The 15,371-nt window shown below is 48.9% G+C and overlaps 1 protein-coding gene across 1 annotated transcript; it reads right to left on the reverse strand.

Moving 5' to 3' along the window:
• Positions 1-683: 683 nt before the first annotated feature.
• On the reverse strand, positions 684-12,738 carry ANKK1 (ankyrin repeat and kinase domain containing 1). Its single transcript, XM_044996722.1, is given in 11 exon segments — positions 684-1,273; positions 1,276-1,375; positions 1,377-1,930; positions 1,933-2,165; positions 3,218-3,288; positions 4,736-4,854; positions 5,626-5,781; positions 6,456-6,496; positions 7,673-7,720; positions 7,722-7,822; positions 12,658-12,738. Coding segments are annotated over 11 exon segments (1,887 nt in total). The 3' UTR covers positions 684-890.
• Positions 12,739-15,371: the final 2,633 nt, after the last annotated feature.

Below are 15,371 nucleotides of genomic sequence, written 5' to 3' on the forward strand. Positions count from 1 at the left end.
CCTAGAACCATCTCCATGGTGGCAAGTCCTCTGCTCAGTGCCTCAAGGTGTGGAGAAATCTGAAGACCTAATTTGAAATGGTTAGAGAAACACTCTCCCCCACCTTACCCTTCTGGTGGGAAAAAGGGAGGGGAATTCTTTTAGGGATTTCCCCACCCTCACCCCATTATGTCCATTTCAGGCATCATTTTTCCCGTAATTCTGTTTTGATTCCTTGTTTCATTTTCAGTGGCGGCGGCTGGTATGAAAGTGGGATGTTGGAATAACTGACACATAACTGCACCATATGCTTCATGTCTATTTCCAGCAGTGGGTGGGACACACAGGGCCTCATTCCTGCTTACGCTAAGGCCCCTGTGCACCACTCTGATTCCTGTAAAAGCTCCCCATTTAAGGGAGGAATTGAAGCAGGAAGCTCTGTGGGAGATGTGGGTATGTTTGTCACCAGATGTAAATCCAGCAGGGTCCATACAAAAAGAGGGGTGTAGCTTTTGCATCCACTTCCATCCCCCAGATGAAATTACTAGCATGGACCCACATACACATGGGTCAAATCGAGCACTTCCACCCCCAAAGCCTTCAAAATCATGAGTCAGACCCCCAGAATAATCAGTGCTGGGTTCTCTGTGTTTGCCCTCAGGTGTTGGAGACTTTAGGATTCACATCCTCCAGCTTTTCTCAGCAAACGTGAACTAGAAATTTATTTATTTTTTAAAAAATGAAAGTTGAGATTTTCCTACAATCGCCTGACTCCAGGAGCTAGTGATTGAAGAAACAACATCTAATACTGCGAGACTCAAGATAAAATTACAAGAGCTGGTGACTCTACAAATCCATCCCACCTGTTGACCATGTCAGAGGTGAATTGGAGTTCACGGTTTTAAGCTTTTTCACCACTCCATGTTATTCACTGGCAAGTCCTTGCCTTGCACCAAGGTAGCAATGCTTTGCTTCTGATTCCTAATGGCCAGCTGGAGGGGCGTGCAGCCAGTCATGTCCTCCACATCCAGCACAGCACCAGCCTTGATTAAGGACTTTACGATAGCCACGTTGCCACTGAGGACAGCGAGGTGCAGGGGAGTCCAGCCCGCCTTGTTCTTAACAATGATGTCTGCTTTGTGCTCCAGAAGGTTGCTGATGCTCAGGAAGGCACCCCGCTGGAAAGCGAGCTGCAGAGGGGTCCACTCTGATTTCTCAGTGAGGTTGGGGTCCACCCCGCTTCTCAGGAGCTCGCAGACCACGGACTCTTCGTTATAGCGGGTGGCCACGTGAGAGGTGTCCAATCCATGCCTCCTTTGACATTCGGTTTAGCGTGGTTGTCTCTTAGCAGGCAGATGATTTCGATGTGGCCCTTAAAACAAGCCAGGTGTAGGGGGGGTCCACCCTTTGTCCGTCCTCAAGTCCACATTGGCCCTGTATTTGATCAATTTCTCACATATCAGGTATTTCCCCTTCACCGCAGCCATGTGCAAGGCACTGTAGTGATTCCCATCCAGGCAGTTGACAGATGCCCCACCCTTCAGGAGGTATTGGAACACCCTGAACTTACCCCTCTCCACAGCAAAGTGCAGCGGGGTCTGGTGGTTCTTCTGCTTCCTCTCTAGGTCAGCTCCTTGGCTAGCTAGGAGTTTCACAAGGCTGATGTGCCCGAAGCAAGCTGCCACGTGGAGGGCAGTTCTCCCAATGTTCTCCTGGCAGCTGGGGTCAGCCTGGCGGGAAAGCAGCACCCGGGCCACGTTCTCGAAGTTGTTCTGAGATGCCAAGTGAAGTGGAGTCCATCCTTCATGTTCTTGGGAGTCTGCCTGCTCCTGGTGGCCCAGCAAGAGGCGCACAATCCTGTCATCCCCATTCTGAGCCGCGAAGTGAAGAGGGGAACAGCGGCCTTTGTCAGCCACGTTGACATCCGCACCGTGCTCTGTTAGAACTGAGAGATCTCTGGTGACCTCTTCTGGACAGCCACAATGAGTGGGGTGTAGCCACAGACCAGCTGGATGTCCATGTTGGCCTCCTGACTCAACAGAAACTTCAGCTTCTCCACATTTCCTTGAATCACCACGAGGTGAAGCAGGGTGAGGCCATTTTCCTGACCCTGCGGACTTCCTTGGACATTAAGAAGCTCTCCAGGCCCTTGACCTCGCTGGTGGGGGAACGTGGGAGATGAGTCTCTAAGGGCAGAGGAAACAGAGTATGAGAAAGAGAAAGCAACTGAGTGATACAACAGCTTGAGGGCTCCCAAACTATGGTGTGCACAGCACTGGGGAATTCTGGATGCCCAGAGCTCAAAATAAAACCCATGCATGTGGATCTGCAGGGTCTAAAACCAAAGGAAATGCACCCGCCTGCTGGTCTGCTATGGGACAGGGTAAGAGCAAAGGAAACAGTTTGCATCTCTCTCACAGGGACTTTATATTTGTTCTTTTTTTGGTTTGCACTTTTCCTTAATCTGAAATTAAAAATCACCCAGCCCGAAAACACATGGATTGTCCTTTTGTATGGAGGCTATCCTAGGGGGAAGGTGGGAAACAGAGCTGCTCTGTTCTCTTGCCCACTTGATTCTCATCTAAGGTTTATGAGCAAAGGTGCCCTACTCACCACTACTACTTGTGTCTTGGGAGAGGATGGATCCTAGTTTCCGACTCTTGTTTTCAGGGAGGAGAGATAATAGGAAAAGAACATTATGGGCAGTTTGTTATTTGCAATTTACCATTTGTGTGTTTCATGTTCTTCCCATTTAGCACACTAGGATTTTGTGCCATCATTTATGCACTATTTTTCTTACCAAGCTTGCTTGATATTACATTCAAAATTCACTCAAGATAATCACAGCACAATTGGGAATGCAAGAGTGCAAACACAGTGCTGGGGGTTATTATAAATCACCAGCATGGCCTGTTTTACCTTAAAAGCGAAATAAATTTCCTTGGGAATTTTAACCCCCCTGATAAATCTCATGCATAGTGAGCTGTCCTTAGTATTTACAGCCTACTTAAAAAAAATCAATCTTGAAAGAAAACAGTACACTGAATACTAAATCACAGAGAAGGCAAGACTTCCATTTGTTGAAAGCAACAGAGAATCCTTTGGAGGAAAAGAAACAGGTTCTGTCCGTCTCTCCCATCTACCTCCCATGCTGATACTCCATGATTCCACTGTAGCAATTTCCAGTAACTTTTTAGAAGAACTCCCTTCTCATAGTGCAGTCTAACCTTCCCCTCACTGGCTGCCAATCATGGCTATGTCGAATGCGGTCTCCTTGGACTCCTGAAATCTCTCCTGAACTGGTGCTTTCTGGGAAACATGCAGGATAATGAGGTTTCGCTCCTTCTCTTTCCTTAGTCACCTCTTCCCAAAGCTAAATGTTCCATTTCCATTATTTCGATGTTTAATGACAGGATCTCAGATACCCATTTACACTTCCTCCCAGGGACTCTGAACAAAATTATCTTCCTTTCTCTTGACCCTCTGAACTTGCCTGCCCAAGCATCTGGTCTCTCGCTAACTTTAATGAATGTGGAGCGGGGTGGGAATTAAATTACAACAACAATAGTCTTTCAGTCCTCCTGTGTTAGAATCATACAATATCAGGGCTGGACGGGACCTTGGGAGGTCATCTAGTCTAACCCCCTGCTCAAAGAAGGACCAATTACCAACTAAATCATCCCAGCCAGGACTTTGTCAAGTCTGACCTTAAAAACCTCTAAGGAAGGAGATTCCACCACCTCCCTAGGTAACCCATTCTAGTGCTTCACCACTCTCTGAGTGAAAAAGTTTTTCCTAATATCCAACCTAAACCTCCCCCAATACAACTTGAGACCATTACTCCTTGTTCTGTCATCAGGTACCACTGAGAACAGTCTATATTCATCCTCTTTGGAACCCCCTTTCAGGTAGTTGAAAGCAGCTATCAAATCCCCCCTCATTCTTCTCTTCTGTTGACTAAACAATCCCAGTTCCCTCAGCCTCTCCTCATAAGTCATGTGCTCCAGCCCGCTGGACTCTCTCCAATTTTTCCACAACCTTCTTGTAGTGTGGGGCCCAAAACTGGACACAGTACTCCAGATGAGGCCTGTTACTTCTTCCCTTGGGGGAGGTACCCTTTACACCCTACGCTGTGGAGATTTAAGAGCAAAAATTTGATATATGCACTGACTGGGATATGCTTGGCTTAATACATATGCCTCTGCTTCCCCACAGCTGGAAAATGTCATCTGGAGCTTTATGCTTGGAACTAAGGACTCTGTCCTGCAATTAACTCTGCCTGGGCAAACCCCCACATGGAGCTCCGTTGGACTCTGCTGGCATGGAGCTCGTTGCAGGATCAGGGCCTAAATGATATCCAGCCCTGCCTCTGCCGTGTGCTTGCAACTGTGTAAAAAATTCTTTCCCTCAGCCTGCCTGCGTCCCAGCCAGCACAGCATCCCATCTCGCCAGGGAGGAGTAAGTTCCTCACCAAGAGGATGGGATAAGGCTCCTTCCTGGTGGCTAATAAGAACTTCCTCCATTTAAACAGCCCTGACGTTCCTGGCCAACTTCCTAGATTCACGGGCTCCCTCCTCAGTAGCGAAGGAGGAAACACAACCAGACAGAGCAGCCTGTACAAAAAGCGCAGAGGTAGTCTGATCGGTAACAATGGGGAAAGAGATTCAGCTCCCTCCTGAGTGTGAAAAGAGGGGAAGGGAAACACTGCTAAGGTGCATGAGAGCATTTCCCAGGGGAAGGTGTGAATCTTCCTTACTTTTTGGCTCCCAGATCTGGTGGGCTTGTGAGACATCTTCCTGACGAGGCGCTCATTCTCCGGATCCACCACAAGGCTTTGCATTAATGGCAGGAGCATGTCAGTTTCCACAGGGATATCTACCCAAGGAGAAACATGGTTAGTGGAGGACTACCCTTCCCCACAAGACCCAGAGTTCAACAAACACATTTGGGAAGGGGAAAATCTAGGGGGAATAAGTATAAAAGGGAAAGTGTTTGGGCAGTAGCTGGCCACTACCCAGCTCAATGCAAACAGCCAGTTATTCTCAATCCCTGCCTTCACACTTGCAAACCCGTACAGTACAACAGGCACAAGGAGAACAGAGGCCTGCAGAGTACCTCATGCAGGATGTGCTTTTTCAGGCAATGCCTAAGCAACATTCAGGTGCAGAGAGCTCCTAGAGAGGATCGCAGCAGCATCTTTAGGGGGCTGACTTTCAACACAAGCCTCCGACAGAGGCTTCTAAGGAAGCTCTGCACTCATAGCTAAAAGCATGACAGAGCCCCGGTAAGAGGCTGCTTCGAAGATGGGACTCCCTAGGATCAGCGAATCTGCATGGTCTGAGATCCTTGAGAAGGACACGGCCATGGGGGCGGGGGGAGACTCAGGTAAAGACTGTTTGTGAGAAGCCCATAAATTGCCTTATGTTTAAACTAAAGGTGGGGCTGAGCGGCAGAGTTGAGCCCCATATCCCAGCTTCCCCCGGAGGTCAGAAATCTTGGGAGCTGGAGCTTTGGTTCAGCTGATGTAGGAGCCGTTCTTGACGTCTAGAACTGCTTCTTGGTGCAAAACTCAGGCTGGGAGTTCAGATCAAGTGTTTGGCTTTGCCCTCAGCTGAGTTCAAGCCAGGTCACACTTGGCTACCACACCTGTGAAGCGTGGCCTTTTCTTGGGGTTTTGGTCCCAGCACCTCTTCAGCAAGTCAACTATCTGCTGGCGTTCCCCTGGCCACTCATCACAGATGGACTCTAGGCAGGGCCGCCTGCCTGCTGAAGTCCCGACTATGATGGCCATCATGTTGGCTCCTGAAAAAGAGTCAGCGATGTGCAGTGCACTTGTTTTCTATTACCAGGATGGAGTAGCCATGACACTGTGGTCATTACAGCAGGGGTGTACCATTAGACCGGGGCCTTTGACTCACTGCTTAGGGACTGCACTCCCTTGCTTCAAGCACAATCCCACCTCTGCACCAACACCCCTATGCTCTAGGGCTTTGGCTTGTCAGTGTGTCTGAACCAGCACTGTGAGCGTCACACTGCACTGCAGGACTCCTGGGTTCCAGAAGGCCCAAGCTTCATGTTATCCCCCTAACCCCTGCGGCAAGGTGAAGGTTTATCCCCCCATCTCTTAGATGACACCACTGACCTCAAGTCAACAGATGAAGCCCACTGGTTTATTGTCCTCAGGTCCCAACAACAGCATCTGTCCACATAGTTACAAGACAGGCAGCCTGGCTGGATGCAGGAATGGCAGTCAGGGTTCTTTGGTTCTATTCCTGGCTCTGCCACTGACTCTCTCTATGGCCCTGAGTAAGTTACTTGATTTTTCTCTGCTTCTGTTTCCCAGGCTGGAAAGCGAGGCTAATGATTTAGCCTGCTCTATTTCCCAGCCAGGGCTGTTGGGACTTGAGGTTACTCATTCAGCACAGTGCTTTGGAGGAAAAGATTAATGTGAGAAGTGGGTTTTTTGTAATTGTTACCTGAATATGGCATAAAAACCTCCCAAATGACAATCCCGAAGCTGCAGGCAGGGAAAGGTCATCAGCAGCCGTCCATGTGGCATCCTTTTCTTAAATAAAAATGTATCTCACTGCTTGGTGGGATACTCTCAGCTTCTCGGGAATGGACAAATTAGGGAAGAGGCTATTCAGATGCATCTTAATCTCAAGGGAACCAGTCCCCATGCCTCCAAGGGGAGGATTTCTCAAGCGATCACAGAAACCTCGGACAGCCCGGCACTCCCAGGCTGCGGCAATGCCAGAACTGGGGTTTGTCACAGTAATGGATTGCTCTCCACGACGGCCCTTGCAAGAATCAAGCTCCGAGCCCCATTGTTTTGACCCAGTTCCCATTTGGGGAACCGATGTTTGGCGACTCCAAAGTCCCAGCATTCATTTGACCCTGGCCTGCTTCTTCGCTTTTTGTCCTGCTGTGTGCCTGCTGGTGCATTTCAGGGGTGGGTAAAGGGGCCCCCTATATCTAGTTTGGGATGTAAGGAACAAGGGGAACCTAAGTCATTGGCCTCTCTCCAGTATGGCACCCCATACTGACCAAAGCTAAGCTGATACCCAAATGCAAAGCCCGAACAGAACCTTAATTGCTTCAGTACCAGCAAAAACAAGGAGGCCGGTGGCACCTTAAAGACGATCTGAAGAAGTGTTTCTTTTACCCATGAAAGCTTATGCCCAAATGAATCTGTTCGTCTTTAAGGTGCCACCGGACTCCTTGCTGTTTTTGCTGATACAGACTAACATAGCTACCCCCTGATACTTCAGTACCAGCATAATTCTAAGCAATGCCTGTTGAGCCAGAGACCACATGCTGCCTGCGTTGTGGTTTAATATTATTCCTCTCCTCCAATAGCTCTTCATGACCTAACAGGGTGTGATGGAACCGGAGGCAATACCGCATACAAGTCATGCCGGGTCAGAACTGTACAGAAATGCAGCTGGTCGGAGACAGATGACTCTCCGCAGATAAACTCACCCTGATGAGGGGTAAGCAGCACACGTCGCTCCTGGCATGTTCCCCACCAAGTACATTATGCAAGGAAGAGAGCCAGAATGTAAACAAAATTAGGCAATGCACAATCGCTCTCACATCATGCAGGAGCGAGATGGGAACTCTGGCTGACCCCTGAACAGATATCCCCAGCTGCTGCTGCCTCCCGCTCTCAGTCACTCCGCACAGCCCTTACCTATACACATCGTATTCGGTTCCTGGAGGCCTAGTGCTGTGGAGAAATTTCAGGCGGGATGTAGCTCAGGGTGCCCCTCAAGGCTGATCTCTCAATGTACTGCATCCGGCTCGACTGCTCCATCCATCTGGACAACCCAAAGTCTGAAATCTGAAATCAGAGCCAGTTATAACCTTCCTTTCTATCACCCAGCAACCGCTCTCCCTGCTTGCGCTAGCCATCTAGAGTGCAGCTGTTTACAGACAGAGGGAAGGTTTTGTGATTAAGATGTGGGGAATGAACTCCCAGGCCCGCTGAAGTCAATGAGAGATTTGCCATTGAGCTTGATGGGGGCAAGGATTTCAGCCTGGATTGGGACTGACCTGCATTTCCCAGGTTGGCTCTTTATTGTTGCAACACTTACAATGGAAGGTGAAGCATTTTCTAGCATGGCCCTGCCACACAGAGAATGAAAGGCCCTAAATCTCTCCTGTGTACACTGTGCATTTTCAAAATAGCTTCTGCAGCAAACCCAGCTGTGCCACAGAGATTAAAACACCCAGGGCCGGATTCTCAGCTGGTGCTGATCAGCATAGTTCCATTGACTTCAATGCAGCTATGCTAATTTACACCAGTTGAGGACCTGGTTCCTAATGTACAGCGTAATGGGCCAGCTGGTACAGCCTGTGTTGCATCTAAGGGTGGGCTACAGCAGTGTTTCTCAATGACCGGTCTGTGGACCGGCACCAGTCCCTGAGATTTCCCTGGCCCATTTTAGGAAGGCAGCAAGCTGGTCCCTGGTATCAAAAAGGTTGAGAAACACCGGGCTAGAGCTCAGAGCAATTCTCATCACGTGACGTACCGATGAAGCGAGCCCCTTCCATCTGCCCCTTGTTTGAATTGTCTGATCATGCATCTTTACAGGGAACTTGGTACAAGTGGCAAAGAAAGTTCCAGCAATGTAGTTCCCCTTAAGAACTTCGTAAACCTGCCAAAACATTTGTCATGAACCGCATGAAATTCACCTCAGGCCAGAAAAATCAATGCACGCTTAGCTAATAGAGTTGCCCTTCCAAGGCCCGGGGAGGAGCATTTGTCGTATGTGCTCAAACCCCAGAGTGAGTTCCTAACCCACCACCCAGTCCTACCAGATGTAGAGCTGCAAAATGTTTGGTAAAGCAGAAATGATCCCAAATAGCATCTGGTATGCAACAGAAAGTGCAACACCCACCTTCTTCCACCTGCCTATCTAGAAATCCATGCTTCCCTTTCAGAACCGGACCAACGGAGATCAGAGGGTGCAGGTTTCTATAGCTGCCTCCGTCACTTTGTTGGGGAATCATCTCCCTGTGTTCATAGCAATTCTGGGAAAGACATGAAAAAAATCATTTGAATTTCTGCTGTGCAGGCCTGAATTCTCCTCTATTCTCCAATGCTGGTAGCTATGCACAATCATCAGCAATGAAAATAAATCTTCTCTAGTTCCCTTGTGACCAAGAGAGTCATTCCCTTTGGTACATGCTCCGGTGCTTTGTCCAGCTCATGTTTTAATCTGTGCTTCTGGTTACTTTCCCTAAGTGTATTTGCTTCTGTCACTGTCATCTTACGGCTAGCCTCTCCAGCCTGCTCTGAATGATTTCTCTACCTTCACCTCAGATTTCATTAACATGCTGTTTACCCCTGTCTTCCACACCATTAGCAAAGATTTAAACTAAGATCAGAGCAAGCCCTGATCCCTGGACATATTCTCCACACCTCACACACTCCCTTCCATTTATGGTGCTTTTCCCCTTTTAAATCAATGACATTGTCCATGTCTAAGCATGAGACAGTGTATCAAATGCTTTATTTAAGTCCAAATCAATTACATCAGTCTCTGTGGCTGCCAAGCCACAGAAGCCTGAAAACTACCCCATGAAGAAATCACACCCATCTTAGTTAGTGGGACACCGAGCCATGCACATTAACTCGGCAATGCAGCAAATCCTTCCCCTGGGACTCTGCCGTCCGATTTCTGTTGGCTAGTTTATCCATATGATATTAAGTTAAAAAAAGCCAGTACATCAGTTAGTAGAGTGGCAATTCGTTAGTGGAGTGGAAATAAGGTATCAGGTATTAGGGAAGATTAGGTAACCAAGAGCGGAAATTCGGCTGGGGCCTTAGGACAGAGAGTGCGATCAGAAAGGAGCTTGTGAGCAGGAAGAAACCAGAACTATTCAACAGGGGAACTTTGCTGGCTCCACTGTGTTCGCTTTTATCCAGGGACAAAGGACAAGCTTGGGTCATTCCAAGCACTCTCTGCCGGTGTCACCCCCATGTCCCATTGCTCTCTGCCGGTACTAGAGGCACCTGTGCACATACCCACTCACGCCCTGCATGGTCATTCAGGCAGATACTGAGCTTGCAGTGTAAAGATGCCGCCGAGTGGTTCAGCATTTGGAACAGCTGCACAGTGAAGCTGGCAGCTCTGGATTTTTCACTCTGCAGTAACTGGATGTGGCTGCATCCGAACAGCAACCTGGCAAAGACAAGGGAATCCAGCTTCACTTCCATCCATCCCCATCCCATGGGATTTCCCAGCATCAATTTACATAGGCTTTAAGTCAGGTCTACACGGCAGCATGGGCAGGTTAAACCAAAAGCCCCTGGCACGGTAATATGGCCTCAGCTTGGACATCTTTCAGGATGACACCTGTTCTGGAGATCACCGTTCCCAGTGCCAGAGAACAATTTTACTGAATGCTGAATTCGCTACAACTGTCCAACCTGCTGTTGCAATGTTGGTTATTAGTCCCTGACCCAGACTGGCTTGTAAGCAGGGCAGAGGTGACCCTGGCAGTGCCTGTGTGAGCCAGCACGTAAGCCCTTCTTAGTGGTAATACTACTACTTGGCTTTTTATCTCTGAAGTACTTTACAATCATTAACAAATTAATCCTCAGGTGTCCTGATGCCTGTCCCGGAGAGGGGAGGGAGCATTATCCCTGTCCTGCTGCTAGGAGATGGAGACACAGGCAAGGGGAGTAATTTACCCAAGGTCACACAACAGGTCACTTCAAAGTGACTCGGATCAGGGGGCTCCCTACAGAAGCAATGAGATATAAGAGAAAGTAGCTGTCAGGAATCATGCAGGGCCCCTCCCATTCCTAGCACAGGCCCTAAGAACAGCGTGTGAAGATAATGCTCAAGCTCTTGCAGCGGCCCTGGATCTGACCTGGGGAACAGACAGCACATGGCATCCGGTCCTTCTGGCCTGGCAGTGGGAGTCACGCAGCATGACCCGATCCTCAGCTTGGGGTGGCTGTGGTTGTTCTGCAGGGTGATGACAACCAGGAAGGTCTCTGGGGAAGAAGGTGGTTCTTGGAGCCCAGGACCACTTCCCCAGCAGGATGCAGGCTCATCTGCACAGAGTAGCTCCCAGAGCCACAGGTGTCATCGGACACAACTGCAAAGCTGGAGGGGGATAAAAGCCTTCTCCAATGACAAACGTTGAGGACAAACAGCAAGGTGCACGGGATTCGGTCCCCCTGGCGGAGATGCTTATTTCATGACGATAAGACAACCAGGAACCTGAGTCAAGTTTTACATTTCCACTGAAAGCATCTAAATCTCTGCAATAGTTGAGTTTACTCTGTAAATTGTGTCATGATAAAGCCACACATTTCCAGAAACATCTCAGCTTGGCCTCTGTGTACTTGCAAACCACTGCAAGCACCAGTTAGCATGGAAGCATTTTAACGTACATAGACATCTGCCTTCTCTGTGGACACAATCGAGCAGCTAGACACCCGGTTGCTATAAAGTGCTCTCGCAAATGATTTTGCCTGCAAAATTGCACCCACAGAAAGTTTGAGGGGAGCAAAAATGCAGGCACAAAATTGGAATCAGCTGTTAAAAAATCAGGCCCCGAAATCCAGGTTCATGTACCAGAGTGTTCTCCAAATGTGAAGCCATGTGAGAGGGACTAAACATTTTTAAAATACCATTGCAGCTTCCCCATTTTACTGACCTGTGGGTATATTAGCATGTTCAACCTCTTAAAGTGCACAGCATGAATACCCCCAAATGATCCCAGCATTATAACTGCCCATCCAGAAGAACATCGTCCAACTGCGTCAAACTCCTCTGAGGCGCCCTGCTCTCAAATGTTCTGGGATCAGAATCTGGCAGCAGCACAACAGTTATCAAGTCCTCAGCTTCATTTTCAGTCATTTTGCTTGTTCTAACAATCTGCTCGCTCGCTGTGTGCGTGGAGGGCTGATCAAATGATCCACTGTCAGTTACATCTAGTGAGGAATTCTTCCCTGATGCAAAGGCCATTGGTACATCAGAAGCAACTGAAGAACTCTCCAAGGCTGGCTGGAATTGGGTTCAATTTGTTGTTAGAAGTGGCTCAGTCACTCAGTGCCAGCACACTGAAGAGGGAGGACTGGTTTATAACCTTATCCTCAAGCCCATCAGCAGAGGTGAAAGCCGGTTTTGTTGCCAGAGACGTTTTGGCCTTAAGAAGACAGAGAGGACTGAGTGATGTGAGTGTGAGGGGTGGAATGACCAGGCTCATTTTTCACATGGTCTTCTGAAGATGTCCTCTCTGGTGGGCGGCTTTGAAGGCTTGATGGCAAATGATGCAACTGAGACAGAAGTGTCTGAACAGGCAGTTGGTCAGCTGTCATGGCACACTCTTCTCTCATTTGCATGCTGTTGACCTTCACTGTTGGTGGTGAAACCACTGCTGCCTCACTCATTCTGGTGACGTTTGGTTGCAAAGTATTCAAATGAGATCTGGTATTTGAAGTGGCTGGGAAGAATGCTTTCCTGCTCATTAGCAAAGCGCTTGTATGATCATCTGTAACTGCAAAGGAATCTGAGGCAATCATTTCAAGGACAAAGCAGCCTTCCCCAGCTATACCCCTACAGAGAGACACAACAGGGAGTAAAACCATTGACCCCAAAACAGTTGAAGTGAATGGTTCTGGAAACCCAGGCAATTTGTCTGCCCTTCAGATACCTCTACAAAGTGGTGCTCATCCCTCTCCATTACTCGTGCTCTCAGAAACGCCTTCTCCAAATGCCTTACTGCAATCTTCATCGCACGAGCCCAGAACCGATAAATCACAGCCCTTCGCTTTGTTCCAGTTTGTCAACTTCAATAAATTGGTCATTTCCCAGGAAATTGATGAAAGTCTCAAACAAAGCCCAAGTCCAGCTCTGCAAAGGGATATTGATCATTGGACAATGGCACACAGACCTGAGCCATCCAGATCCCCTGACAGCCAAGGGACTTCAGCTGATAATCAACATCCATTAAACCAGCCAAATTATTCCTGTTCAAATTATCCCAAACAACCATAGGGTTGAAAGGAACATCACCAGTGTTCCTGTGGCAGGAGAGCTCTATGGGTGATCAGCCAGGTACGTCTGCCTGTGCCCACGCTGGGCCCGAACCCCCAGGGACGTCTGCCTCTGCCCACACTGGGCCTGACCCCCAGGGACGTCTGCCTCTGCCCACACTGGGCCTGACCCTCAGGTACGTCTGCCTGTGCCCACGCTGGGCCCGACCCCCAGCTACATCTATCTCCGCCCATGCTGGGCCCAAGCCCCCAGGTACGTCTGCCTCTGCCCACACTGGGCCTGACCCCCAGGTACGTCGGCCTCTGCCCATGCTGGGCCCGGGCCCCCCGGGTACATCTGCCTCTGCCCGTGCTGGGGCCGACCTCCCACGCTGGCAGGTATGTCTGCTTCCGCTCCCCACGGGTATCATGCACAATACATTTCTGTTCATCTTGGATCTCAAGTAAACTTCCCCACAATGCCACGCCCGAGCCCTCTGAAAGACCCTGAAGGTGCGAGAATTCCACAGCCCCCTGCTCAGGCCAGTACCTTCCCAACATCCCTGTTAGCCCACCCATCTCCTGCCCCCTCAGTGTTCCCTGACAACAAGGACCAGAGCTTTAACCTTCCTAACTCTGACACTTCAGCTTCCCAAAGTGGGCATCCTGGCAGCCTTGATCCATCCCTGAGTTGTGCACTAGGAAGCCTGCCCAGCTTAATGACAACCCCTGGGCTGCTGGTTTTCATAAGTCCTGCTGAGGCTCCAATGCACCCAGCACAAGGGCTATTCACTCAGATATCACAGCTTCCAAAAGTCTACGTGCTTTCATGGCCAGTCACTGGCTGCTCCTGTTGCCAGCCCAGTATCTGTTCTGCTTGGTTGGACATTCTGATGACATGGTGTGTTTACAACCCATGAAAAATGCCCCCCTGTCTGCAGCAGACCCAGACACCAGTGATGGGAGTCTGGCTTCCATTCAGGAACTGCTAATATCATCAACCTTACTTAACTCTTCAATGATCAAAGGAACAAGAAGCACAATGCCAGCCTTGCCTGGGCATGAGATGGAGCAACCATCTACCGTGGCTCTCAGTAATCGGCTTCCTTCAACACTAGCACAGCCACGTGGGTCTGCAGGATCTACAGTCTTCAAAGAGACAAGAGATTAACATCAAGCACATAACATACTCCTTTACCAGCTTCTCTTGGCTTTTGCAAGAAGGCTGAAAAAGTGACCCCAATCTCTGGACGCTGAGTCTCCTTCAGAGATGCTGGAATCCCAGTAGCAAATAAAGCTTTAATATAGCTCGGGCTCGGGGCTGTTCTCTCTCAACCTTTTATTAGTAAGAGGGATTAATGGTGGTAATGGATCTGTCGCTGTCCTTGAGAGCCTGCATGGTTTGAGCGGAAATGAAGATGCTGGTGTTTCTTTCTGGTTTTCGTCCAGCTCGTGAGAATTTATAATTGAAGTCACGAGAGAGATTCTGGAATTTGGAGTCGCAGTCCACATGATGCCACCAGGCAGCCTAGAGCTTGCAATCTCAACAGTGAGGGGCTGAAATGCATGTGGTTCTATGAGTGCCATCTCACTGCAAGTGGGACTGGACAGGTCAATTCTCGTAGCAGTTTCCCTTTCTGCTTTTCCTGGCGGTGACTCCTTTGGATCTTTCGTAAGAGTGGAAGAGTCCATTTTCCCCCTTGAGATGGGAATGCTCATGCTACTCAAAGTAACAGTGCCATGGTCCTGGAGATTTAAAACTTCTTCTTCTGTCTGCAGTTGTTCAGACACATCTGAGTTTCTGCTTGATTCTTTAGGTAGCTTGTCTGTATTCTTTGCAAAGGCTGTCACTGCGTGCAGTGCACTGAAGTTGGCTGTAACCTCAGGTGAGTGGGGTAATTTGTTGTTTGTAGGGTCAGTTGTGACACTTTGCAATTTATACATCACCTTGGCTGTGTTGTCTTCCGTGATGGAAAACACTGCACTGGTCCCTGGGCTGCTCTCTGTGCTCAGTCGGGCTTCTCTGAGAAATCTCTGGCCTATCATTTCACTGGAATGAGGCTCATTTCTGGAGGCAGCGAAAGAATAGAAAAAGCCCTTTGTCTCTTTTCTAGTTAATTTACTTTTAGCTTGTGGTGCTTGTTTGCAACAGGAACAGAATGTTAAGTAACCTGCTGGTTCCAAACCTCATCATACGAAACTCAGACTGAATGTAAAGAACTGGCAGAGTCTGCATTGTCCTTCGTCAAGCTACCACTGACCACTACCTCTAATACACTAGGCCTGAATCGCCACTGCCTTGCACCTCGTGTCATCAGTTGCACCAGTGCAATACTGGTGTAAAATGCTACCAGATCAGAATTGATCCCTTTTACACCAACTTTGCACAGGG

The sequence above is a fragment of the Mauremys mutica genome, chromosome 22 (assembly GCF_020497125.1).
Source record: "Mauremys mutica isolate MM-2020 ecotype Southern chromosome 22, ASM2049712v1, whole genome shotgun sequence".
Classification (NCBI taxonomy): domain Eukaryota; kingdom Metazoa; phylum Chordata; order Testudines; family Geoemydidae; genus Mauremys; species Mauremys mutica.